The 26,468-nt window shown below is 48.2% G+C and overlaps 2 protein-coding genes and 1 long non-coding RNA gene across 10 annotated transcripts in view; 1 reads left to right on the forward strand and 2 right to left on the reverse strand.

Annotated features, from left to right (window-relative positions):
* Nucleotides 1-15,380, reverse strand: part of Casp7 (caspase 7) — a 42,141-nt gene extending 26,761 nt beyond the window's left edge. Inside the window, exons 1-4 of one of the 5 annotated variants that reach the window (XM_027406948.2) lie at nt 15,240-15,380; nt 14,799-14,862; nt 9,652-9,781; nt 7,343-7,452 (exon numbers count right to left, since the gene is read on the reverse strand). In XM_027406948.2, the coding sequence (XP_027262749.1) occupies nt 7,343-7,452 (110 nt within the window). In that variant the 5' untranslated portion in view covers nt 9,652-9,781; nt 14,799-14,862; nt 15,240-15,380. Of the gene's footprint in view, nt 1-7,342; nt 7,453-9,651; nt 9,782-14,798; nt 14,952-15,239 lie in introns of those variants that run through there. The other 4 variants (XM_027406949.2, XM_027406947.2, XM_027406950.2 and 1 more) reach the window with 4 other exon arrangements.
* Nucleotides 14,200-26,468, forward strand: part of Nrap (nebulin related anchoring protein) — an 84,849-nt gene continuing 72,580 nt past the window's right edge. Inside the window, exons 1-2 of one of the 4 annotated variants that reach the window (XM_035441763.1) lie at nt 15,385-15,985; nt 17,390-17,467. The gene's annotated coding sequence lies outside the window, so the exon portion shown is untranslated. The other 3 variants (XM_027406940.2, XM_027406941.2, XM_027406939.2) reach the window with 3 other exon arrangements.
* LOC118238046 lies at nt 17,823-26,456 on the reverse strand. Its single transcript, XR_004768928.1, has 3 exons — nt 26,321-26,456; nt 23,156-23,935; nt 17,823-18,916 (listed from the first exon to the last, which is right to left on the reverse strand). It is a non-coding gene; the product is annotated as an uncharacterized LOC118238046 (long non-coding RNA).

Here is a 26,468-nt window from a genome sequence, read left to right on the forward strand (position 1 = left end):
TCTTAGGTTCAGAAAAAGAAAAGAAAAAAAATCCTGAACTTTAAGGACATGTTACAAATCCTAATAGCATTTTATCTGGGATTTCTTCCTAGTAGGTGGCTAGTGTTGTATTTAACACAGTTCTTGGAGTCACCTCCTGCCCACCCCCCCCCCCCGGCAATGGAATTGAGTATGGGGTCCAGGTATAAAGTTTCTAACATGCAGACCAGAAAATAATGAAAAGTCAGAAGTTAATGAATTCCCAGGAGCTGTGGGCAGTGCCCATCCACCTTTGTCTTGCGATGGATGTGTGCGCTTTGCACTCTGCATGCTGGCAAAAGCCAATGAATGTTGCCAGGGTGACACCTGGGCTCAGAGTCAAGACCACCGAGTGTTATAAATGCCAACATAATGAATGGTTTAACTGCAGAAAACAGACTGTACTTTTTCGCTTACACTCATCCAGGTGAGTTGGGGCACGGCTTTAATCCCAGCACTCCTAGAGGCAGAAGCAGGTAGATCTCTCTGAGTTCAAGGCCAGTATGATCTACCCAGCAAGTTCCGGGACAGCCAAGGCTACACAGAAAGATCCTGCCACAAACAACAACAAACCTAATAAAACAAAATGATGGAAGTGGAAATTTTCTGTCTTTTTTTTTTTTTTCACACAGAAGTATTAAATCCCTGTATCTTTAGCCTGGTTTGTGTTGGAACTCTGATAACTGCTATGTGACTTCCTGTTCTGAGTTTCACAAAAGATGTTTTAGCTTGGGACTGGGACACAATTTACAACCATTTCTCCACTTGCCCTCCATGTACTCTGGTCACTTTGAACGTAGAGTGTCATTTTCAGTCTTGAGAATCTTTAGATCAACAAACCAACTGGGACAAACTCTGAAGACCTTTTAGGTCCTGCAGTATCAAATATTCAGCTAGTATTTCTTTGTTGTTTGGTTTCTCTGTGTAGCCCTCACTGTGCTCCTGGAACTTACTCCGTAGACTACCTGGCCTCTTCAGGGATCCACCCACCTCTTCCTTCTGAGGTATGAGCCACCACACCTGGCTTGGCTGAGACTTCTTTTTTTTGGCGGGGGGGTTGAGACTGGGTTTCTCTACGGAGCATTGGGGCTGTCCTGGAACTCCCTCTGTAGACCAGGCTGGCCTGGAACTCACAAGAGATCATCCTGTCTCTGCTTCCTGAGCACTGGAATTAAAGGCGTGTGCCACCTTGTCACCTGGCTGACTTTGTTGTTGTTTGTTTTTATTTTTTTATATTTATTTATTTATTTTTGGTTTTCCAAGACAGGGTTTCTCTGTGTAGCTTTGGAACCTATGCTGGCACTCGCTCTGTAGACCAAGGTGTCACTCACAGAGATGCACCCGCCTCTGCCTCCCAAGTGCTGAGATTAAAGGCGTGCACCATCAACGCCTGGCTGAGACTTCTTAATGTAAAAAATAGCACATGTATCTCATTAGTGCACAATTTCCAGCTTTGGTAAATGGTAAAGTTTACGTGTATGGAATTGCTTATTTTAAAAATTCCTTTATTTTGGAACTCTCATATTGTTGGAACTCCCCAGAGTTCCCAGGGTCTCTTTAGAAAGGATCTGAGAGCCTTTCTAAAGGCTCTCATATGTTGGAGAGTGGGTGTGTGCATGCGTGCATAGGTGAATGAAGTGTGTGTGTGTGTGTGTGTGTGTGTGCACATATATATCCATTCAGGTATTTAAAAATCAAAAGCTGGAGGGTAACCTCAAGTGATAGTCCTCAGGATCCAACCACTTGGTTTGTGGGGCAGGGCCTCCCACTATTCTGTATCTCCCTGGTAGGCTAGTGTGGCTGGCCAGTGAGCCCCAGAGATCTGCCTGTCTACACCTCACTAGACCTGACACTAGAAGTGCAGGACAACACACTGGCAAATCCTAACTGCACTTCATTATCATGGATTTCCTCCTGGGAGGTGGTTCCTACACGGGTTCTGTCTGGTGACAGAACTCAGGCCATCACACCTGTGGTAAGCACTGTAGCTACTGCGCTATCTCCCAGCCTCATATCAAATTTCCTGATGGTTATTAGTAAGCATTTGATTTTTATATACCTAAAGGATATATATGTATACACACACACACACACACACACACACACACACACACACACACACACACACGGAGACACATACAAATTTCTTGGGTCACGAATGGAAAGACTTTAAGAAGCTTTGATTATTTAAAAGAGCCAGATGCCTAAAGAAAGTTGAGAAAATAAACTAATGTTTCACAGCCTAAGAGAATATGACATTAAATCATCATTCACTGTAGCTCAGAACTGTTCAATAATTCAACAGTCTCATACTCCATGCAACAAAATCAGCATTTAAGAAAAACAGCACATAATTTAGATACCATGCAAGGACACTGAAGCGTTCACTTGGATAACACAAACTCTGATGTTGACATCAGCCATGCACCGAAAAGGTGCAATGTACCAGAACCAGGTTACCCAAGCTCGCTCACTTCCCAAGGGTGGAGGGGGCATACCACAGACTATATCAGTTCAGCAAAACAGCAGGGTTTATGCCAAGGTCTAGGTCTTCAAGCAGAATTCTCAATCATCCCAAAAACCTTAGTCATTTGCTTTAAGCAAATACATGGCCAGGTCCTCAACTTCCCTTCGTGTGGGTCCCCCCAAACCTCGTCTCCATGACACCCTAACCTTTCCTCCTTTCCCATCCCCCCATCTCCACCATGTATCTGACAGAGCCATGCTGCCTGCACAAGACCCCAGCCACCTAGCAAAGGGACAAGAGGCATTTCCTATAACATAAGGGGGGTGGTATTTGGGACCCTACTTTGGAAAACATCTTGAATAAATCCATTCATTATGTTGCAGAATGGAAAGGGACGGTGGCTTAACAACAGTGTGTCTTTCAGCCCCACTATTCCCTGCGGTTTCCTCCTGGCAGGATCTCAGGAGGGTGGAGCAAGCATTGACATTAGGAGGAAAGCAGAGCTGGGCTCCATGCTATTCCCTTCCGTCCCTACCCCTCACGTCTATCCAATTATAATTTCAAATCCAGAAACATGAAGATTGCCATAGGATGCTGTGGTGGTTTGAAAGAAAACGGCCCCCAAACAGAATGTCACTCTTACAAGGTGTGGCCTGGTTGGAGGAAGTGTGTCACTGGAAGTGTGGGCTTCAAGTCTCATACATACCTAAGTCATGCCCAGTGAGACAGTTCACTTCCTGTTGCCTGCAGGTCAAGATGCAGGGCTCTCAGCTCTCTCTCCAGCACCATGTTGGCCTGCATGCTCCCCACCATGATGGTAATGGACTAAACCTCTGAAACTGTGAGCCACTCTATCTATAGTCAAGGTCACGGTGTCTCTTCACAGCAGTGGAAACACTAAGGCTAATGCCTACCAAGACACTTACTAAATGAAAAGTGGTTTCAGAGCTCTACTGAGGGAAAGCCAGTGTGGTGTGGGTAACTGCTTGACCAGCTGGCTTTGCAAAGTATCGTATGGTGTCTGCACACCTGAGCAAGCTATGCTAGCAGGTGGGCAGTCCTATGACATGCTCATGCATAAATATATTACAAAGACTAGTTTCGAATGTTCACAAATGCCCTTTTCCCAACCTTTTTAGTTACAGACTGATCTCTAAGTCAAAGGCAAGCGGCCTTGGAAAGAACTGCAGTGAGTTTTGCCACAGACTTTTTGATAACCCTCCTAGACATTGGGGGTTGAAGAAGAGTCAGGTAATTTCCAGCTCTTTACTTTGAACGTGAGGGAGCACCCAATTGAGCTGTCATTTTTGGTACAGAGCTCAGAAGGAATTCAAGAATTAAATGCCATTACTAGTGCCATGCTCTTCCATCCCATAAATGTATTCATGAGTCTTCAATGCTTACATATCTAAAGATGGGAAAGAGGCACTGGCTTTGCATCCCAGTGCTGAGTGCATTTCTTCACTTATTAAGAAACATTTTTAACGCCTGCGAATTCAGTATGATTTGCAGTGTCTACTTATTTTGATGAGCAACAAGGTAGCAACGCTAATGACTTATTTACCTAGAGTAACTGTGAATTAGAAACAGGAACTTAGCTGAGGGTGAATTCCTTTCAAAACATTCAGGAAAACTGGAAGATGCCTTCAAATGCACACGTGCACACATGACTGCATGGATAGTGCGCACAGCTACATGTCATAGTGAGGACAGAAGACGCCTTCAAATGCACACGTGTACACATGACTGCATGGATAGTGTGCACAGATACATGTCTTGGTGAGGACTGGGCGACTTTCAGTAACTAAATCTGAGAGAATAAAATGAAATAGAAGACAGGATTTTAAAAGGGAAAATTTAAGAGGAAAAAATAAGATAAAAATTCTGTCCACCAAAGTGTTGTTTATATTTTTTAATGAATAAGGAAAGCTAAAAAGTCCCTTCCTATGTAGACTCCATTGGATGCACTTAAATACAAGATGGTCACTGCTTAGCACACAATTCTTTTCATGTCTTCCAGGAAGTAAATACACCAGAGATTGACTGGCTGCTGAACAGTCCCTACTTGCCTGTCACCTGAACACTCAAAAGTGTCTTAAGAAATGTCACCTTAAGCTGTGTAGGGAGAGTGCAGTGTTACAATGTGACATCAAACACTTGAAGGCCACTGCTTTCTCTGGAAAATGGGCTAACCTGGGCTTCTGAAAGTTCCCAGGAGTTGGAGCTGTATTATCTCTAATTTCAGCGGATTATTCACATGACAATCACTGATATTCAAGCCCACTGTGCTGCGGTTCCACCTTCCTGCGTCCAATCTGGGGACGGTCTGGCCTGAAGCTGCCTCTGGAGGCTGAGTGTGGGGACAGAAAGCCTGCAGGTCAGCCCTTCCCTTCCTGAGCACGGCATGGAGTCCAACCGCAGCCATCCTGCCAACAAAACCACCTGCAATACCAAATCCTGCCAGCAAAACCACCTGCAATACCAAATCCTGCCAGCAAAACCACCTGCAATACCAAATCCTGCCAGCAAAACCACCTGCAATACCAAATCCTGCCAGCAAAACCACCTGCAATACCAAATCCTGCCAGCAAAACCACCTGCAATACCAAATCCTGCCAGCAAAACCACCTGCAATACCAAATCCTGCCAGCAAAACCACCTGCAATACCAAATCCTGCCAGCAAAACCACCTGCAATACCAAATCCTGCCAGCAAAACCACCTGCAATACCAAATCCTGCCAGCCTGTGTCTTTTCCACCACCATGAAGTTCACCGAGCACAGTGGGCAGCATCCCAGCAAGTATCCCTTCTTTACAGTTTCTGGAAAGAGGATTCATCCTTTTTTGGTCCCTTTTCCATTTTCATTGTGTGTGTGTGTGTGTGTGTGTGTGTGTGTGTGTGTGTGTGTGTGTGTGTGTATGCATGTTTACATTTGTGGGTGCATGGTATGGTAGCAGGTGCAAGCTGTTGTGTATTTTGAGGCCCTTGGTTGAAGTCAGGAATTGCCCTTGATGGCTCTTCCGCCTTCTTCAATGAGGCAGGATTTCTCAATCTAACCCAGAGCTCACAATAAGGCTAGTCTCACCAGTCAGCTCACTCTGTGGACTCCTGTCTCTGTCACACAAGGCTGGGATTACAGACAGGACACCACCCATGCAGAATTCATGTGGGTTCTTGGAATGTGACCAGAGTCCTCATGCTTGCATGGTGAGTGATCACCAAGGCACCTCCCTGGGCCTCATGGGGGACGTCCTTCTGTATATATATTTCTCTTATTGGTTGATGAATAAAACACTCTCTGGCCAATTAAACAGGAAGACAGGCAGGACTAGGATGAGGAGAATTCTGGGAAAAGAAGGCAGAAAGGGCCCGCCAGGGACAGTCGCCATGTGAGCTGCCAAGAGTTAGAGGTCCAGACCCTTCTTTGGTAAGACAAGACCACGTGGAAACACTTAGATTAATAGAAATGGGTTAATAATTAAGACAGAGCAAGCCAATAAGAAGCCCTAGTCATTGGCCAGCAGTTTTATAACTAATACAGTGGTTATGTGTTTCTCTGGGGCCAAACGGCTGCAGGAAGCTCCACAACACATTCTTACAGCAGAGTTCAGCAACCTGAGTATCGGGTTTTGTTTCCTCACACTGTTGAGAACTCTGACTCAGAAAGGACTCTGTGCCTACGCTCTTCTTGGCATGTCAGAAGTGCCAGCATCGAGAACTGGCCCTCTGGAGGCATAATAAAATGAAAAAAGGGTGACCTGACCACAGCACTGTCATACCTCAAGTGACAACCAAGGTGTCTCGGTGACTAACAGGTGAGCAGCGTCCACATCCTCAACAAGGAGGTTGCAGATCTGGGACAGGAAAGCAGGGTGACACAAGACGCCGCCGCACCACATGGAACAGTCAATGTGCAATTCACAACCAACGAGCTGCTTATTTCTGGAGTTTTCCGTTCAGCATGTTCAGACCATGGCTGTGTTAACTGAACTTCAGAGGGCAGAGTGGGCTCACCCCTGAAAGAAGCACGTGTGTGACCCTCAGGAAGAGCCACACACGCTCCTCATCAAAAGAAGTTTCGAGGTGCCTCTGCTCCCCTGCACCCTCCTTTTAAATGTTTTTAAAGTTACAATTATGTACATGTAGAGGTCAGAGGACTACCTGGAGGAAAGTCATCAGGGTTGGTAGCTGCGGTCTCTACCCTCCATGCTGTCTTGCTAGCCCAGCCCTCCTTCCAAGCAGAAAACACACCACAAATCCATTAGGTGACTGTTGCTGCTACTGTCCCAGCTCTACCATTTTACCGACTCATTGTAAAATAAGCCATCAACCTCTGTGCCTCAGTTTCCCTAACTGCCAAATGGCATTAGCGATGGAGCCATCTCCCTGGAATATGTATGGATTAATGCGATAATAGCAATAATAAATAAAGATGTGATTACTCACACATTCAGATGCACACTACAAAGTGAGCTCAGGAAAGTCAGGGCCCTGAGCATGGATGGCACCAGTTTCACCCAAGGAGCAAGTCATTCTGGTACCTGCTATTCCTAGCACCTGAATTCTGCCCTTCGGCCATGTGCCTTACCAACCAGCATCAGAAGCCCCAACCTCGCTCTGCAAGACTCCCCGAATGAGAGCAGCCTTTCATTCCTGGGAATTATCCCTCAAACACCCCCAAAGCTTGGACCTGCCCAAGCAAGATGATACCTAACTGTTACACAGAGCCTTGCAGACCACGCCCCCCCCCCAAGAACACCCCTACACACACACCACAAACCTCCCTCCCCATATGTGGGTGGCAATCAGGCCTAAGTGGCTGAGGGGCAATGAGCACAGCAAAGCAGAAAACTTACCAGAGAATTGATGAGATAATGGAGGAGCGGTCGGGCTTAGCATCAACTCCGTCTTCACTGGAAGGATCCACTTTTTCCAGCTCTGCAACACAGTTCTGATCATCTGCCATCTAGGAGGAAATCAAACCAGAGGAACAGAGATGCAAAGTGCTGCCGTTGCCTTGTGATGCATGTATGTGCTCATGTGTGTGCAAGTGAACACGCATGTATGCCTGTGCATGTGGAGGCCACAGGTCAACCTTGGCTGTCGTTCCTTAGGCAGGGCCCTACCCCCTTCTTTTCCGAGACAGGCTTCCTCACTGGCCTGGATCTCCCCAATCAGGGTAGGCTGGCTGGCCAGTGAGCCCCAAAGATCCACCAGTCTCTGCCTCCCACTGCTCCTGGCTCCTCGTGGGGTTTTAGGAACTGAATTTAGGTCTTCACACCTGAGCAGCAAGTACTCTGCCAACGGTCACCCTCTGTTCCTTGGTATTTTCAAATGGCACTCTTGTTCTTAATGAATTAAACCTTGGGGCAAGCAGATGTGCATATTTAAGCCCCAGGGTTCCTGCACCAGCAAGGTAATAGTGTAATTAAACAGTGCTGCCAGGCGTTGGTGGCGCATGCCTTTAATCCCAGCACTTGGGGGGCAGAGGCAGGTGGATCTCTGGGAGTTCAGGGCCAGCCTGGTCTACAGAGCAAGTTCCAGGACAGCCTCCAAAGCCACAGAGAAACCCTGTCTCAAAAAACAAAAACAGAAAAAAACAAACAAAACCCACATAGTGCCAACTATGGCAGGCCCCCTTTCAGCCACCAAGTATGCACATCAAGAAACCAAAGCCACCCCAGCCCCGATGGCTTCGATAAACATTTGGTGTGTGCAATAAACTGTGCACAGCCTGTCATGGTTGTAACCATCAGGAAGGCCCCCTAAGTCCCTGGCAGTCACAGGATGCCCGCATTTTGCTTGGCATCACTCAGCACACCTCCAAGACAGCACAGAGCTGTCGTCATTGCAGCAGATCTACCCAGGTGGGTTTCCATCAAATGGTTTCCCTACTCAAGAATCTTCAAGATGGCTGGAGAGATGGCTCATTGGCTAACAGCACTGTCTGCAATCCCACAGGACCCAGGTTCAATTCCCAGCATCTACATGACAGCTTGAACCTGTCTGTAACTCCAATTCCAGGGCTTCTGACACCCTTACACAGACATACATGTAGGCAAAACACCAATGCACATAAAATAAAGATAAATTATTTTTTAAAAGGATCTTCAAGAGCCTAAGGGCCAGTGGTAAGGTGTCAGGGCAAGGACTAAAGTTTGATCGCAGCATGGTGACATGAACTTGGAATCCCAGTCTCAGGGATGCAGACACGTGGCCTAGCTTAATCAGTAGTTCCAGACAATAAGAGAAGACCCTGTCTCCAAAAGAGAAAAAAGAAGGTAGGCAGACTCCTGAGGAATGACAGCTGAGGTTGACCTTTGCCTATATCACACATGCACAAATACATTGCACACACGCTCTGCCAAGTGATCCGCACCATTTAAAAAATTTTAACTTGTCTCCTTGGATTTCAAGGCCCTTCACGACCTATGGCAGGTGTCAGCACACTGGCCCACCTGTTGACGTGAGTAAAGTCTGTTCTCTGCCTGTTTGCTCTCTGTGAGCAGACACAAAAATATTTACTACCTGGCTGTTTACACCATGTGCTCTGCCTACTTGGCTCCTGTGTTTGTCACTTTATTTATGCCCTGCTAATTGCCTGGCTCCCGTAGGACAATATAAACTCATCATGGTACAGGCATCTGGCACACAGAAGGCGCTTATTAAATAAATATTAATTGAGTGGAAGCTGGAAGGAATGAATACCCCCACGGGAAAAGAATTAGCTAAACAAGATACAGCTGATCCAAGGAGAGACCATATTGGAGCCATTGTTCACAAGTCAAATCCTGTTTCATTCTGCATGAAAAGATGAGGGGTGCAAACTTCAGAGTTTATCTGGTCTGAGACCTTCAGGGGGAGTGTGTGCACACCTTTCAGGGCTGGCCTAGCGACTGTTCACATGGCTGGTTTTATAAAAAGAAAATGGTTATATCTATCTGCCGGGTGTTGGTGGCACACGCCTTTAATCCCAGCACTTGGGAGGCAGAGGCAGGCAGATCTCTGTGAGTTTGAGGCCAGTTTGGTCTCCAGAGCGAGTGCCAGGTTAGGCTCCAAAGCTACACAGAGAAACCCTGTCTCGAAAAAACAAAAGAAAGAAAGAAAGAAAGAAAGAAAGAAAGAAAGAAAGAAAGAAAGAAGAAAATGGTTGTATCTATCTTACAAAGTACTTGTGTCCCAGGATGTGACAATGACGACATTGTAGGTGGCATCCAGCCTCGGGAGGGTGTCCATGGAGGCCAAGCGAGGGTGTTGTGGACCTTGGCTCTCAGGTATCACTATGGAGTCACTTTCTGGCAGATGACAGAGACAGGGGGAAACAGAGGAGAGGGAGGTGAGGAGGGAGAAGAGAAGAAAGGGAGGGGAGGGAGAGAGAGAAAAGAAGGAGGGGAGAGGATGGGAGGGGAAGAGAGGGAAGCAGAAGGAAGAGAGAGGGGAGGGGAAAGAGAGGAGATGATGAGGAGAGAAGAGAGAGGCTTGGCTCGGCTTCCAGGCAGTGGAGAAGGAACTGAGGCAGGAAGGACACACCCACAGTGGCCAGGAGAAACCAGATGGCCTCCCCACCACAGTGACCAAGAGCTTTAGATCAGGACCCCAAATGTCTCTTATGAGCAGAGATGACACCATTGGAGGCGATAAGCAGAGGCCTGGCAGTTAGAAGACACCAGCAGTTTCTGGTTAGCCGTCTTGACAGATTCTTCCTTACACTTCAAGTACAGTCATCAGCAGGGCACATGCTCAAATATCTTGACAATTAGCCAGTCAAATCTATGCTAAAACCTACCCGAAAAGACACTATCTTCAACATGTTCTTAAACCTTGATTCTTTCACCAAATTTAATCTTAAAGGTTAAACCTAAGATCCATAAGACAGAGAGGGAGGGAGGAGTATGGAAGAGGGAGAGAGAGAGAAAGAGGAGACAGAGAGAGAGAGAGAGAGAGAGAGAGAGAGAGAGAGAGAGAGAGATCAAGAGAGATCAAGTCTTAGAAGTAACAACTTTGGCCCACTCCCCACAGACCAGAATACAGCCTGGAGGTCTAAGTGTCTACAGGGATTCCAGCATTAAGAGATCAAATCCTCAAAACTGTACCTAGCTAGCAGAGAGCATAAGAGGGCAGTTTCATGTCCCCGTCACCCTCCCTAGAAAGATGGGGCAAAACAAAATATTTTAACAGCAGTGGATGGATGAACAAAATGTATTATCTGTCAAAGGGATAATACCCCAAACAGAAGAAAGTCACCCAACTAAATAGCACCCAGTGGCCCTTCCCCCAAAGGTCCCCAGCAGCTTGCTGCTAGGAGGCGCTGGAAGCCAGAGTGAGCCTTGCAGTCACTCAAGGGTCCTCAGAGGAAATAGACTCACTTCCTCTTCCTTTTTAACTTCCAAGCCATGAAGCAAACACCCCACTGTCCTCATGTGTTGAATTGAAGGGACCAGCTCCCCATTTTGGCAGCCGTAACAGCCGAACACATGCTTGTCTGACCTTGTCTTGGTCACTAAGGTCAGATGCCTGCTCCTTTCGGCAGCCATAACAGCTGAACATGTGCTTGTGTGACCTTGCCTTAGTCACTAGGAGGTCAGATGCCTGCCTCGTGGCAAGGAACCAATCAGAAGTTAGCTGGTGGAGCTATGCTTTAGGGCTCTGGGTGTGCTTTATGGACAAGTTCACAGCAATGACGTGCAGAGCATAGCAACCACCCTGGGAGGGCCTATGGGCCATAACAACCAGTTGACCAATCAACACAGGGTAAGCCCTCCAAGCCTGGAGGCACACCAATCCTGAGCCTGTGTGTATCCCTAGACACTCCCCTTACGCTGCCCTATAAGATCTCTATGCAGATGCTTTGAGCTGTCTTTCTAGCCATCTGCCATGGTGGATGCATGAAAGACCCGCTCTAACATGGGGTTAAACAACTATAATAAAGCCTCGTGCAGTTTGCATCAAGCTTTCGACTCCACCTGGTGATTGGGGTGACCGAGGTCCTGGGCTGAGATCCTGGAGGCCTGAGTTTTCCAGGGGTCTTACAGAATGAGGTCTTGGTCTCCAGCTGGTGGGGAGAGGGAAGCTTCCAGAGGTGGGGACTTGCTGGAGGGACTTCATCACTGGGACCGTTTCCTGAGGGCAAGAGTGTACCTGGACCCATCCTGCCACCTTCTCTCTGCTTTCTGGTTGCCCAAGAGAGCAGCTTTACTGAATTAACAGCCCTGATGCTATGGTGCTCTGCCTCATGTGAGCTGAGACCACTCTATAGCAGTGGTTCTCCACCTGTGGGTCGAGACCCCTTTGGGAGGGGTCACATGTCAGATATTCTGTCTATCAGATATTTACATTATGGTTCATAACAGTAGCAAAATCACAGTTATGAAGCAGAAATGAAATGTTATGGCTGGGGTCACCACAACACGAGGAGCTGTTGGGGGTCACCGTGTTAGGAAGGGTGAGAACCACCGCTCTACGGGGAGGCTCTCCCTAAGTTGTCCTCTGAGGTATGGGTCACTGAGGAAAAAGCGACCCATATGTACCAGGACGGGCTACATCATCAGCTCAGGTCCTACAGCAACAGACCCAGTCAATCATGGGCTGGAGCCTCCAACGTGGTGAGCCAGAGCAGACCAAGTCTCCTTCCACGCTGATCACCTCACATTATCTGTTACACAAACAGCAGAAGGCTGACAAACACAGAGGGACCCATTCCTAGTTGAGGAGCTACTGACTGCGAGGGAGGGAGAGTCAGTTTTCCTTAGGTACACCGACTGCTCCAGTGCAATGCCTCACACCATGTACAAATGGTCAGCACTAATCGGACTCAGCAGGGCACTTCCTTCAGCCACGTCTTCTTCACAATGCCTACACCACCTTCTGATGGAGGCTTGTGGTGGCTTGAATAAAAATGGCCCCTTAGGCTCACAGGGAGTGGCACAATTAGGAGGTGTGGTCTTGTTAGGAGTAGGTGTGGCCTTCTTGGGGGAAGTGTATCATTGGGGGTGGGTTTTGAGGTCCTGAGTGCTCAAGCCAGGCCCAGTGTCTCACTCTCTTCCTGCTGCCTGCAGTCCAGATGTAGAACTCTCAGCTACCTGTCCAGCACCATGCCTGCCTGCCTGCCTGCCTGCCTGCCACCACACTTCCTGCCATGATGACAATGGACTAAGCCAGGCCCCAATTAAATGCTTTCCTTTGTAGGAGTTGCCTCAGCACCGTCTCCTCACAGCAATAGAGTGCTGACTAAGACAAGGCCTGAAGCATCTCCCTGGCTGCTGGGAGGTGAACAACTTTGTCCCACCATATACTCTCATCAGCAAGATGCTCTGCCTTGACACAGGCCCATAGGAACAGGGCAATCAGACCAGACACCGAGATGCCCAAAACCATGAGTCAAAATATATCTTAGGAATCTAAGCCTTCAGTTAACAACCTACATCAGTATCAGTGGCCTTGTCTCTTCAGTCTATAAGGCTAAACACTCTATAGCTTCCTTGTTCCCATGGTGAGGCCAACTCTTGATTTGACTCCTGGTTTTATCCTCAAGTCCTCCCAGAAAGCCATTTCACCTTGGTTTCACTGTGCTGTGGGGGTGGGGGGTGACTTCCTAGATCACCTTTCCTGAGCCTGTCCCCTTTTCAGGGGCTGCAAAGAGCAGTCATTACAGTGACATTGCTTGCTCACTGTTAAGAGACATGAAATGTCACCTTAAATGGCTTAAAGTGTGTGATGCCTGCTGTTATGGTTTGGGTGTGGTTGGTCCCTCAGTGATGCCTGCGGTGGAAGGCTAGTCCCCTCATGATGCTAAGCAATGGTGAGACTTAAAAGGAAGCCACCACCATGATGCTTATGGATGCTCTTATGGGGGCCCTGTGTTAGTTCTCAAGATGTTGATTAGCAAAGAATACGATCGGCCAATCCCTGATGAGTCCAAATTCCTGTCTTACAATGTGACTACTCCTACTTGCAAGCACTTTGGCTGCTGGGATGCCACCTGCCCTGAGAGTGTACCCAAACCCACACTGATAGTTGTGCTGGCTAGTTTTTTATTGTCAACTTGACGAACTAGAGTTACCCCAGGAAGAGGAAACCTCAATTGAGGAGTGGACCAGATGACACTGGCCAGTGGCCTTCTCTGTGGGGGATCTGTCTTGACCGGAAGTCCCAGCCCACTGTGGGTGGCACCATCCACAGGCAGCTGGGTCTGGACTGTGTCAGTGAGTGAGTAAGGAGGTTTCCGCTTCCGGGTGCCTACCCAGATTCCCTCCGCGGTGGAGTGTGACCTGCAATAGTCAGAGGAAATAAACCCTGTCCTACCTAAGTTGCTTTTGGTCATGGTGGGGTTTTTTTTGTTGTTTTTTTTGTTTTTGGTCACAGTAACAGAAAGCAGACTAGACTTGTGTACTCAGGCGGATCCCGCCTGAATTTCTTTCTTTCATGAGGAAACTGACCGGCCGTGCATGCTTTCCTGGCACAGTGACACCACACACAACCTCCTGCCCAAACATTTTCTTTCCTAAGAGCTCAAAGTCCTGAGGCTGCCACCTTCCACACCAGTGCCACCAGAGGTTAACATGGCTAGGTAACCAGAAACTTTGCCCTCTGCCGGCTGCAGGGTGGCAGATTATAAAGTTAGGCCTCAACAGTAAGGAGGGGGATGTAAGGCCAGGCTGGCCAAACTCTGAAGGAAGAAACGGCCCGTAAACAGGAAATGGGGCCTCATCAGTAAGCCCACGTCAAGGGAAGGGCCAGAGAACTACTTAAGGAACCTACAAGTAAACTTAGCCCGAGGAGTAAACCACAAAGCCCGAGGAGTAAAGGTCGGGTCGACGTCGTCTGGAGCCTACACCGCCCTCCCGGAGTGGTCTGCGAGTTTCCCACCTTCTCTAGCCGGTGCAAGAGCCCTGATGCAAGGGTCCCCCAACAAGCACGAGTGGTTCGAGCACACTCTGCCCCGGTCAGAGACCCGAGCACCCTAACTCCCTCCTCTGCGCGCAAGCCAGCCAGGACCGCCCAAGATTCCCATTGCACAGACCAGGCGCCCAAGCGGCCCGGCCGGTCTGACAAGTTAGTTTCCCCTGAGGCCAAACCACCCTATCCAGGGCCCTACGTCCCTTCTCCTTCCCGTCACATCCGAACGGCACCGGATGTCGCTAGACCCCCAGCTGGGAGGCCGAGGGAGGGGCGAGCCTAGCAAAGCCTGCGAGCAGCCAAGTTGTGCGAGCCTGCCGGAGGGAGGGAGGGGGGAGGGGGAGCCGGGGCGGGGACGCGCGCAGGAGGAAGCACTGGGAAGGGGGGCGGGAGAGCCGCGGTGGGGACCCCAGTTACCGTTCCCACGGTGGCGGGCGGGAGTCCACGGCAGCGTCGGATCCTCGGCCGGGGTCTGGGACCGCTTTAGGGAAAGCGAAAGTGAAAGTCCGTGAGCCCGAGGGGGAGGAGCGGGCGGGGCGGGCGGGGCTGCGCGCAAAGCCCGGGAAAGCTGGCCGCGCGCGGGTCCGCCGTGGGGACAGCCCTTTCCGCCCCGCGCGCAGACCGCCCCGGGCCACACGCGCTGCGAAGCCGGCCGCGTGCAGAGCGTGCAGCGCGCCACGTGCACGGCCCAGCCCGCTGTGAGGTCTGGGCGACCCCGCCCGCCGCCCGCTCGCCGCCCGCCCGCCCGCTCGCCGCCCGCCCGCCCCTCTCGCCCGCTCCTCCGCAGCACGAAGCCCGCGCGCTCCGTAGAACCGCCGGGCCGCCAGGAAAGTGAGCCCCGGGCTACCCTCTGCCAACCTGTCACGTGCTCTGAAAAGCTGTGCGCAGGGTCCAGCTCTCTGCGAAGTTGGCCGCCACCTTCACCCGAGGAGAGGGGCCGGCGAGTCGCAGCCACACCCTCCCCGGACTGTCTCACCCGCGCTACTTTATGCAAAGTTCCCGGCGCTCACCCGACGGCGCGCGCGTTAAGCCGGGTTTCTAAACCCGCTAAAGTCGGGGATCCCGGTGCCGCGCCATCCCTGAGAAAGAGGAAACTGCAAAAGTGCAGATCGACCCAAAGATTTGACATGCCCTCAGCGATGCGGCTCCTGTCTTGTCATTTCCCCTTCCTCTAACCCAATCGGCATCTCTATCCCATGCTATGCAGCAACTGTCGCCTTGGTCTGGTGTCTTCCCAGAATCATTCTTGTGTCCTCCCCTGTGCCAGGCACTAGGCACGAGGAAGCAGACAGTGCATCTCCACAGGTTCCTGTTGCATGGCACCTCCAACACCTGCGCACGCACATCCTCATGTCACCCACCCACCTGGGCTTCCAACATAGAGGCTTCCGGTTCCCTCAGCCCAGAGTCCTCAGAACCGCTAATTAAATTCATTCACACTGAGGTGAACTATCCGAGGGCAGCGGTAGTTTTGGGCATACCAGAAATACCTGCCTCTAGGGCCTGCAAGTCTCGAGTCAGAATCATCGGGGCTATTTTTTTTTTTTCTATTTTGCTTTTTCTTGAGCCTGAGAGTTTCAGCACCATCTCTGAAATCTTATCAGGTATGGGCACTTCTTGGATGTCGAGAAAGACTCACCCCAGATAAGTGTGAGGGAATAATTAAAATTGGCAATTCTCAGTATGTGGGAACCCACAGACCTGACTCCATTCTATTTTGACTTGAGGTCAGAGGGTTTTTGCCTGCCCTTGCTCTTCCAGGGTGAAACAACAATGATGTCTGGCCTAAAATGTAAATATAAGAGGATATTTGGCCTAAGGTGTGGTCGCTGAATGTCCTTCCTGAACAACAGAATACTTAACTCAGGAGATAGTTACTTGACTTTTTGGGTATAGAGAAGGTAATTGTGCTTGCTTCTTTTTTGTATCTTGATAAAAAAGTCTTTTGCCTTCTCCCCCTCCTTTGATGGGGGTATAAAAAGACTTTGAGAAACATGGTCGGTTCAGTATTCACCGAATGCTATCTCCTGTCTTCTGTGTATTTCTTTCTTCAAGCCTCACTCTTTCCAAGCACAGACCTGACAGACTAGCTAGTGAATCTGGACAGCAGCCCCCCAGCAATGTGGGCAAGTGCATTAATATGACCGCCCTACTTTTTATTTAATGCTTGTGACCTTGAACTGTTGTGGTAAATGTTGTGGTAAGCCATGGCTTGCTCTAAGATGATTTGCTTTTTAAGATAATTCAACTGGCAGCCCAGTGTTAGTGGCACAGGCCTTTAATCCCAGCACTAGGGAGGCAGAGGCTGGCGGATCTCTGTGAGTTCAAGGCCAGCCTGGTCTACAGAGTGAGTGCCAGGATCCAAGCTACACAGAGAAACCCTGTCTTGAAAAAGCAAAAAAGAAAAAAAAAAAAGATAATTCTACTGGGATACTGGCAATCCTTTGAAAAATGAAGAATTCCATTAAGTGAAATTGCACTGCGATTTGTCTACATTGTAAACCTAGACTTTTCCAGGTTAGCCCTGAAATGTGGAAGGGACCTTAACAGCTCATCTCTGCTCATTCGGTGATAAAGAATATGAGGCTTTGAGAGGTTGCCCTCGTTCAAGCTGGGTGAAGGAGCCAGGTGTTGTGGAATGTTGTTTTGACTGGGCAAGGATGTGTTGCATTGTTGCAGAATATTACATTTGTTTATGCTGTGTGGTGATATATTATTTATGATTTATTAAAGCTGAAGATTCAGAAAGCAAAGTCAGCCACAAGCCACAGAAGCCTGGCACACACCCCTTCAATCCCAGCAGCCAGAAGCTAGGAGGTGGTGGTTCACACCTTTAATACTAGGACTCAGGATTAAGAGGTAGACAGATCTCTGTGAGTCCAAGGCCCCCCAGATCTACACAAGAGTGAATCAGTCTAAAAGAGAATTATAGCTCACACCTTTAATCCCAACATTAGGAAAATATATAAGACAGAAGCAAGGTCTCAGAGAGGCTTTTCATTCTCCAGCCACACTGGGGAGAGGCAGCAGTCTGAGACTTGGTGAAGAGCTCATGTGTGGAACAGCCCTTTCAGCCTGAGGTAGAGGTAAGAGCTGATGGCCGGCTGCTTTGTTTTTCTGATATTCAGCTTGAATTTTGAGCCCCAATATCAGTCTTTGGGTCATTTATTTATTCATGGTACAATGCTGCATCTGTTTAATATGTAAGGATGTATATTTAACCATGCAAAGATGTGTTGCATCTGTTCACTTTCCCTGCCTAAGGCACCTGATAGAGCTAATAAAAAGCAGAATGGCCAATAGTAGTCAGTAGAGGGATGGATGGGGCTGGTGGGCAGACAGAGGAGGAGGAGAGATCTAGGCTTGGGAGAGAGAGAAGGAGGAGGAGGAGAGAATGAGGGAGAAAAAGAAGGACATGCCCAGGGCCAGGCAGCCACCAGCCAGACACGAGAAGCTGGGAAGTAGGACATACAGAAAGAAAGATAAAAAGTTCCAAAGCGAAATGTAGGCAAAGAGAAACAGATTAAAATAAGAGCTCCAGCACTTGGGAGGCAGAGCCAGGTATTGTTATTTTGCTGCAGTGAATGGTATGAAACAAGAACCTTGAATCAACAAACCCACTGGGGGTTTTGTTGGTAGAAAGGGAAAGAGTGGGTAGATGGAGGCCAACCGGAGACAGGGAGAGAGAGTGGGGCGGGAAGGGTGCGAGCTTAAAAGGGAAAGCCCACACATGCCCACCGAGTCCTGAGTCCTCCGGCATGCGCAGAGTTCTTACACAGCTCTGTACTGCCTAACGAGTGACGTGGAGAAGACATGGCTACGTCACTGTGCATGCCCCACCCATTGTCAGAGGGCTGGGGGCAGCCTGGTGTTTTAGTTCCAACAATCTCACCTCTTATTATTAAAAATGGTGGGGAGTTGGGCATGGCAAGTTAGGCAATAAGGGTGTTGAGTTCTCAAGACTGCTTCCTGTTGACCTAGCGGGTGTTGACCATCTTTGGGGGACCTGAGAAAGCTGGGTGTTGCCATGTCCTGGGGTAGCTGGCTGCTCCATCGAAGTCCTGGCTATTTGGAACTCTGGCATCTCTGTAGATCTGGTGAAATGTTAGAGTAGAGGACAAAGTTAGGTTTAGAAAATTTTTTTCTTAGGTCCTGGTACTTGAGGGGAGGATTATAAGATGAGGGAGGGGTTTCCAAGGGGTCCCAAGACGAGGGAAGGGAATCCCAGGACGACGGGGTGGGGGGAGGAGGTTGAATAATATTTATTTGGAGTGAATCTGACCTGTTTGGATGGGTCCAATTCTGCTCCCTGGAACTTGCTTTTAGTTGTTGAAAATGTAAGTATTAGACTCATTGGCAGCACATTTACATCAGAGTCACAATAAAAAAAAGCACCATAACTTTGAGCTTGTAGTTTTGATCGTATCTAGGCTGTATGGAATTTTTCTGGTTACCTTTACTCAGGAGGCACAAATGTTTGGTGGTCTTTGTGTCTCTAGATCCGTGGCTTCTGGCTGGCATTCCTGTAACAACAGCTAATAGGTTGAATTAGAAGTTTTAAGTGAGTTATTGAGGAATACATAGGAGATTGGTGAGCAGGGTGTAATTAGAAACAGGAGAGTTTAGATCATCCTGAGGGCAGGAAGGAAGGCGTATGGGGTTCCCAGTCTGGCAGGGTGTGGTTGTAGGAGTGGAGCCTATTTCTTCTGAAACAGGAGGCAAAGTAGTTGATCCAGGTGTCCTCCGAAGCTTAAGGAACAGGGTCCTGTTGCAGTTGCTGTGTGTGAGGGGTGAGCCTCAGGTGGAGAAGTAAAGGGTTGGAGGTGAGATGAGTGAATCCAGTGGATTAGCAGCTGTTGGAGTGACAAGAATCACCTTGAATGGGCCTGGCCATTTAGGGTACAGGGATGAGGGGTGTTGGTCTGGAGGAGAGAGAAGCACCTGATCCCGATATTAACTGGAGATGTACAGGGGTTGGCGCATGGTCGAGGTAGGGAGTGGTCAGTAAAGCCCATAGGAGGGAGCAGAGACGATGAAGTAGAGTGTAAGCAGATGGCCAGGGGGAGGGCTTTAGGTGCGAGACCAGGTGTCAGAACTGGGCGCCCACACATGAGTTCAAAGGGTGAGATGAAAAGGGGTCATTTGGGGAGAGCCCTGAGCCTGAAAAGAGCCAGAGGCAAGAGCTTTACCCAGTCAAGGTGAAGTTCCTGTGACATTTTAACAAGAACATTCTTTAAAGAACAGTTAGTTTGCTGGGCAGTGGTGGTGCACGCCTTTAGTCCCAGCACTCAGGAGGCAGAGGCAGGCGGATCTCTGTGAGCTGGAGACCAGCCTGGTCTACAAGAGTTAGTTCCAGGATAGACTCCAAAGCCACAGAGAAACCCTGTTTCAAAAACACCAAAAAAAAAAAAAAAAAAAAAAAAAAAAAAGAACGGTTAGTTTGCTCTACCTTCCCTGAGGACTGGGGGTGATAGAGGATATGAAAACGCCAAGGGATGTTGAGAGATTTAGATAGGGTTGGGGAGATCTGAGAGGTGAACTCAGGACTATTGTCTGACTGAAGAGAGGCTGGAATCCCAAACCAGGGGATAATTTCCCTGAGAAGGATGTCAGAGACTGTCTGGGCTTTCTTGTTAGTGGTTGGAAATGCCTCTACCCAGCCCGAGAAGGTATCCACTAGTACCAGGAGGTATTTAACTGACTGTGGGCATGTGGATAAAGTCAAGTTGCCAGTCAGTCTCTGGGAGAGAGCCCCTGGCCTGGTGGGTGGAAAAAGGGGGGCTACGATACTGGAGTTAGGGTCTGACATCTGACAGGTTTTACAAGAGGCAGTGATAGTTCTTAAGAAATGCAAGTCCTCAGGGCTGCGCTGGAGGTGAGCCTTGACAAACTGAGAGAGAGCCTTCCTGTTAGGGTGGAAGAGCTGGTGTAAATAGGACAGAATTTGTCCAATGTCAGGAGGTGGCTGTGAGGATGTGGGTTGCAGTGTATGAACTCCCTGTGGTGGGTTGGGTAGATCTGGGCCTCAGAGGGCTGCAGCCCTAGCTGCTTCATCAGCCCGGTTGTTGCCCTTAGAGATAATGGAGCTGTCAGTCTAATGAGACTGGCAGTGAATAATACCTATAACTTTGGGTAGGTGAGAGGCCTTTAGCATGGCTATACTATGACCTGAGCTGGTTATGGATCCTCCTTTCCTATTAAGTAGCCCTCACTCTTTCCAGATAGCAGTGTGGGACAGGAGGAAATCATATTTGGAGTCTGGGTAAACATTTAGGGATTGTCCGTGTGCTAATTGGAAGGCATGGGTGAGAGCTATCACTTCAGCCTGCTGGTTAGTAGTGTGGGCCGGGAGTGCCCGTGCATCCAACACCCTGGTATCTGACACTATGCCATAGCCTGCTCTATGGGTCCCCTCATGTAAAAAGGAGCTGCCATCTGTGTACCAGGTATAGGTGGCCTGAGGTAGTGTGCCCCCTTGTATGTGTGAAGGATGGGGCAATAGTTCCTCTAAGGTTTCAATGCAGGAATGAGATGGAGAATAGTTAGCTTCGGGTTGAGGTAAAAAATTTGAGATACTGAGGGGTGGGCAGGATTGGAAAGTAAGTGTGGCATCTTCTACCAGCCTCACCTGTAGGAAAGAACTCGAGAAGGAGATAGAGTTTGTAAGCCTCTGTAGGTTAGGAGATGAGACAGGTTGTGGTGGGAGAAGACAGTGATGGGTGACCCAAAGGTTAGTTTCTTTGATTCATGAATAAGGAGCTGCTAAACACATATGCAGGGTGCCCACCCTTGGGTAGTTAGGTCTAGTTTCTTTGATAGATATGTTACAGGTGCAAAGGAAGGTCCTAGTTGGTGGCTAAAACTCCAAGGGCATCCCCTCCTTTTCTGCTACATAGAGGGAGAAAGGACAAGTTAAGTCTGGGAGATGAAGGGCTGGGGCCTGGAGAAGAGCCTGTTCGAGTTTTGGAAAGGGCTTAGTAACAGGGTTAAGAAGAGGTTCATGTGGAGATCCAAGAGCTGCCTCATATAGGGGACGAGCAAGGAGAGAGTAAGAGGAGGATCCAGGAGCGTAAGAAGCCAGCTGTTCCTAGAAACGATAAAATCTCCTCTTTAGTAGAAGGAACTGCAAGAGACTGGATTAGGTTTTTTTCTGTCTAAGGTAATAGCTTTGTGAGTTGGGGTAATGATTAGTCCTAAGTAGGTGACCTGAGGAGTAGAGTTGGATCTTAGAAGGTAAGACTCTATAACCCCTGCTGGACAGGAAATTTAGAAGAGAGGAGGTGTCAGTCTGGCTAACTTCCAAGGACAGGCTGCAAAGTAAAATATCATCTACATATTGTATGAGCTTAGATTTGGGGAGAGACAGAGAGAGCAGGTCAGAAGCCAGAGCCCGGCCAATGTCTGTGGCACATTTCTGAGGCATGTTCTATACAGTTCCCCAAAGAATCCCCAGCAACACTTAGTCTCAGCCGTCCATGGCAGCAATGAGCACAGGACATACAGTTTACTGACTTTCCCTGACCCGTTCTCCTCAAACCCTTACCCCTGCCAACTCTTAAGTATTTCCCTGCACCCAAGTTCCTGCTTCAAGTTCCAATTTGAGGGAAGCCTAAAAGCAAGACCAACATAAACCCCTAGCATGGGACGGGAAGCTAATCTAAGCAATAATGATCAGTAGCTGTCCTGACACTGTGTAGTCCCAAAGAGAGCGAGAAACTGACTTGGAGGTAAGGAGAAGCACTCGGTGTTCTGGTGACTCAGTCAAGGTGTAAAAGGCCTTGATTAGGTGAAACAAGGGGTCCATCCTCAACGGGATGAATAAAGAATGGCGTGCTAAGTCCAAAGGACCCCCCTTGCCACATCACGAACACGGTCGTTAATGTCCAGCTAAGCCTGCAGAGGTTTACATTGACCTGTGCGTCAAGACCTGACGCCAAAGCCAAGTGGATGGTGTTGGCAGAAGCATCCTGAAGGGATGTCCTTCTGTATATATATTTCTCCTATTGGTTGATGAATAAAACACTGTTTAGCCAATAGCCAATAGAGGCAGGAAGACAGGTGGGGCAAGGAGACGAGGAGAATTCTGGGAAAGATAGGCAGAGGGAGAGTGGAAGGAGATGCCATGGAGAGATGGGAAGATAAGATTCCGTGCCAGGCATTCTCATGTAAGATAAGGCCAGGTAGGAATACATAGATTAGTAGTTATAGGTTAAAAGTTAAGACAGAGCTAGCCAATAAGAAGCCCTAGCCATCAGCCAACAGATTATAAATTAATATATGTCTCTGTGTATTTATTTGGGGCTGAAGCAGCTATGGGATCTGGCTGGAAAGAAAATTACAGCAACAGCTTCCCACCAAGGGGAGACAGCACTGTGTCCGTCATCAGACCCAAGTGCTAGACTCTGCTGACTGGATAGTGAAGCAGACCCCTCCCCTCTCAACCTTACTTGTGTGTACACAGGGTGGGAGAGACTGTGTCTTTCCGTGCCAGCCCAGTCTTGGTTCTATGGGCACTGGCCATCATCACATGGATATAAGTATTTGTCTTACTTTGGGCTGCCAGCTCCCAAATAATGACATGGAGATTTTTTATTAAGTATGAAAGCTTGGCCTTAGCTTAGGCTTGTTCCCAAGTAGCTCTTAAAACTTAAATTAATTTGTATTAATTAATTTTATGTTTATATTATATCATATTAATTTTACATACTATATAACACATTTATATTAATATACAATGCTTATATTAGTACATGTTTTGCCATGTGGCTTGTTACCTCTTCTCAGTATCATATGTCTGACTTCATTGAGTCTGGCTGGCAAATCTCCTGCACCTCAGATTCCTTCCCAGAGTTCGAATCTCTGCCTGGAAGTCCCACCTATGTTCTCCTGCTTAGCTATTGGTCATTCAGCTCTTTATGAAACCAATCAGAAGGTGCCTTGGGCAGGTGAGGAAGGGCAGAGATGCATCTTCACACGGTGTATAAAAAGATTATCCCAACAAAGGCTCAGTACCCGTGGCCTTCAGCTTCATGGCGTTTTCCTGCTGGTGTGGAGGGCTGAGCTGCCCTGGGACCTCTGTCACACAGAGAATTAATACTCGTGAGCTTTCACCGGCAAGACCAGATGGCCAACTCTCTCTGCTTCCTCTGGCAGCCATTCATATAGTGTGACAAAATTTTAATTGCAGTTTTATTGGATTGAGAGAGTCATAGAGAATTAATAAAGCACACCCTTGTGTGTGTCTGAGACAGCATTCCAGAGACAATCAGGGCATGAGGGCTTTGACATAAGGAGGGAATTAATCTGTAGATGGAGCCCCAGCTGAGCAGACTGAGAGTGGTAGGAATGGGGAGATGGATCCAGTTGGAGGATGAGGGTCCCTGGGGTCATGCCTTTGAAGAGGGTGACGGTTTGAATGGGAATGGCCCCATAGGATCATATATTTGAGTATTCGGTGGACAGTCAGTGGAATTACTTAGGAAGGATTATGAGGTATGACCTTGTTGGAGATGTGTCATTGGGGACAGGCTTTGAGGTTTCCGTTCCATTCCTGGCTGTGTATGTAAGGTATTACAAAACATGAGTTTCATATTTAAAAAATGACTTGTTTACCCAAGACATCTCCTAAAATATGTAAATATTCTAAGCTAAAATAGAAACTGAAGCCCCAAACACTTCTGGTCCCAAGCATTTTAGATAAGGGTTCTGATCACCTTGAGGACCAATCTCACGCCAACTATTTCCCCTCATTTCCTGGCTCCTCACTCTGATTCCTGAATTATAATAATGAAAATACCCCCTAAATAAGGTCCTTGAACACAGGCCTTTACCTCAGCCTCTGTTGTCTGGAGAACCTATGCTAAGACCCATATTATCTGGACCACTCTCTGAGGTCAGAGGAACCCACTGTGCTCCCGAGCTTGGCGGCCTGATAGTCAAGGTGTCACGCCTGGAGTCAAGGGGCCAGAGCTTGGACTAAGAAAGAAAACTAGAGAAGACTGGTATGAGCCAAGTGCAGAACCTCTTGTCTTATCCCATTTCCTACAACTACAGTAATACTTCAGGGTCACCACTTATTTCATCATGAACAACTTTTGACTCATACTGCAGAGCAGACTGGCTGAGGGCATGACACCGACATCTGGAAGCAGCTTGCTGCTGTGTCACCCCTTGGCAGATGGAATGAGAGCAAGAACGAGAAGGGAAAGAGGGGACAGCCTCATCAGCGTCTCCATGGTGACATTGATTCACTAATTGCTGCTTGTTAGACTCCGTCTCCCAATATCACAATGGGGATAGAGTTTCCAAGACATAAATACTTTGGAGGGCACACTTAAAACTTGGCATAGAGGAGGCCTGTGTCTACCTTGCAATAGGTATTTACTTCTATGTCCTTAAACTGCCCCACTACCCTTGAACTCACGAACCAGTTGTACAAATCAAACTGAACATCTCCCGTTTCAGCTATCCTTGTTTACACAAGTGAGACGGAGAAGTTAGAACAGCTGGGTGGTACAGTCAGCCTTTGACAGGGTAGAAATGATCCTAGCTTTTCCCATAAGTACAATTGTCCCTGATTTGTTCCCCTGGTTTGAGGTCCCCACCTAACCCCCAAGTCAGGCTTGGGAAGTCTGGTACACAGCAAAGCAACCCAGGTCTGTTCCCTTGTGCTGGCTGGGGACAATTCAGCTACCAGGCTGGTGGTTTCACAGAGGAAAGCACCTGAGCCTGGAGTTCCTGTTGGAAGTCCCCTCCCAGTGCTGGGGTTGGGCAGCCCCCCGCCCCCCAGTTTCCTCTTATCCTTTGCAGCTTCCTCCCCTCCTCTGGTCGTCCTTACCACACCTAGCCTTAACTCCAGGAAGAGAGGCCAAAGGCCACAAGCTGATAGCTTGCTGTAAAAGTACTGACTATAACCCTGTTTTCACTCCCAGTGTTCTATTAAAAAATTGTTTTAAAGGAAATTTCATGTGTAAATCCAGGTTTCTGGCTTCCATGGGAAAATGATAATCTTTGGCACCTGTTGGCTGAGGAGTGTTGCCTGCTATGCATGGGACACTTACTCATCCATCTGAGATGTTGCCTAGGGCTTCACATCTGGCCTTTGTAGGCATTTTGGAATAAGCATTATGTTTGTCCCATTAGTTCACTAGCTCTAACTGAGCACCAAGGACAGTCCTTGTTCTAGACTCTGGAACTCAGAAGTTGCAACATGGACTATAGTGTTATATTTGGGTGGAGGTGACACAATTCTGAACAATAGAATCATTTACATTTAGTGTTTCCAGGTGGCAATAACTGCTGTAAGATTAAACACCAGGTAGAGGACATTCAAAGCAGTCAGGTCCTGGTGGGGACAAGGGAGGTGTCACTTTGGAGAGGGTGTCTCTGAAGTCATAAGGTTGGCTGTAAGCAGTGGACACTTCCCAAAGTCAGGAGGAGGAATTTTTGTCACTAAGCCACCCCTGTTAGGACCATTGAGGCAAGGGAATGAGCCGAAAGGCCTTTTGGAATATTCCAGGACAAACACCAAGCATTCTTACTTGTCCTTACATATTTCTGAATTCAAGTAATAGTTAAACACAAAGAGTATTTAGTAAGTTCTTATTTTTGTTACTGCAAAGCAGATAAAATTCAAATCTGGCATTCATGATTCCAGGAGGGTGAATCAATCCTCCTTTGTCCCCATATTTTGGGGAGCTGTCTTGTCTGCATTAGTCAGAGGCGCTGCAGCCAGCCTTTCTAATTTGATTCCCAGAGCTGATATGGCTATTCTTGAAGCTCCTTTTCTGGGGTATGATCTTAGCTAGTGCTCACCAGGCCCAAGCGTCTGACCACACACACACACACACACAAGAAGATTTGGTTATCCATGTAAACATGATGCTGCCATGAGTTAACTTTTCTATTTTGAGAAGCATGTCAGCTCGAAATACCTCTACCTTGTCTCAGACGCATGCGTGCTGACAGAGTTGCCAAAATTGTCCCTTGAGTAAGTGGCAGCTTTAAAACCAACCAGCTGGGGACTCCAGAGCAGAAGGTCAGCATAGGGAAATAGAAGGTGGATTCTGAAGGCCCAAGCCGTCCAGA

This window comes from Cricetulus griseus, chromosome 3 (genome assembly GCF_003668045.3).
Source record: "Cricetulus griseus strain 17A/GY chromosome 3, alternate assembly CriGri-PICRH-1.0, whole genome shotgun sequence".
NCBI lineage: Eukaryota > Metazoa > Chordata > Mammalia > Rodentia > Cricetidae > Cricetulus > Cricetulus griseus.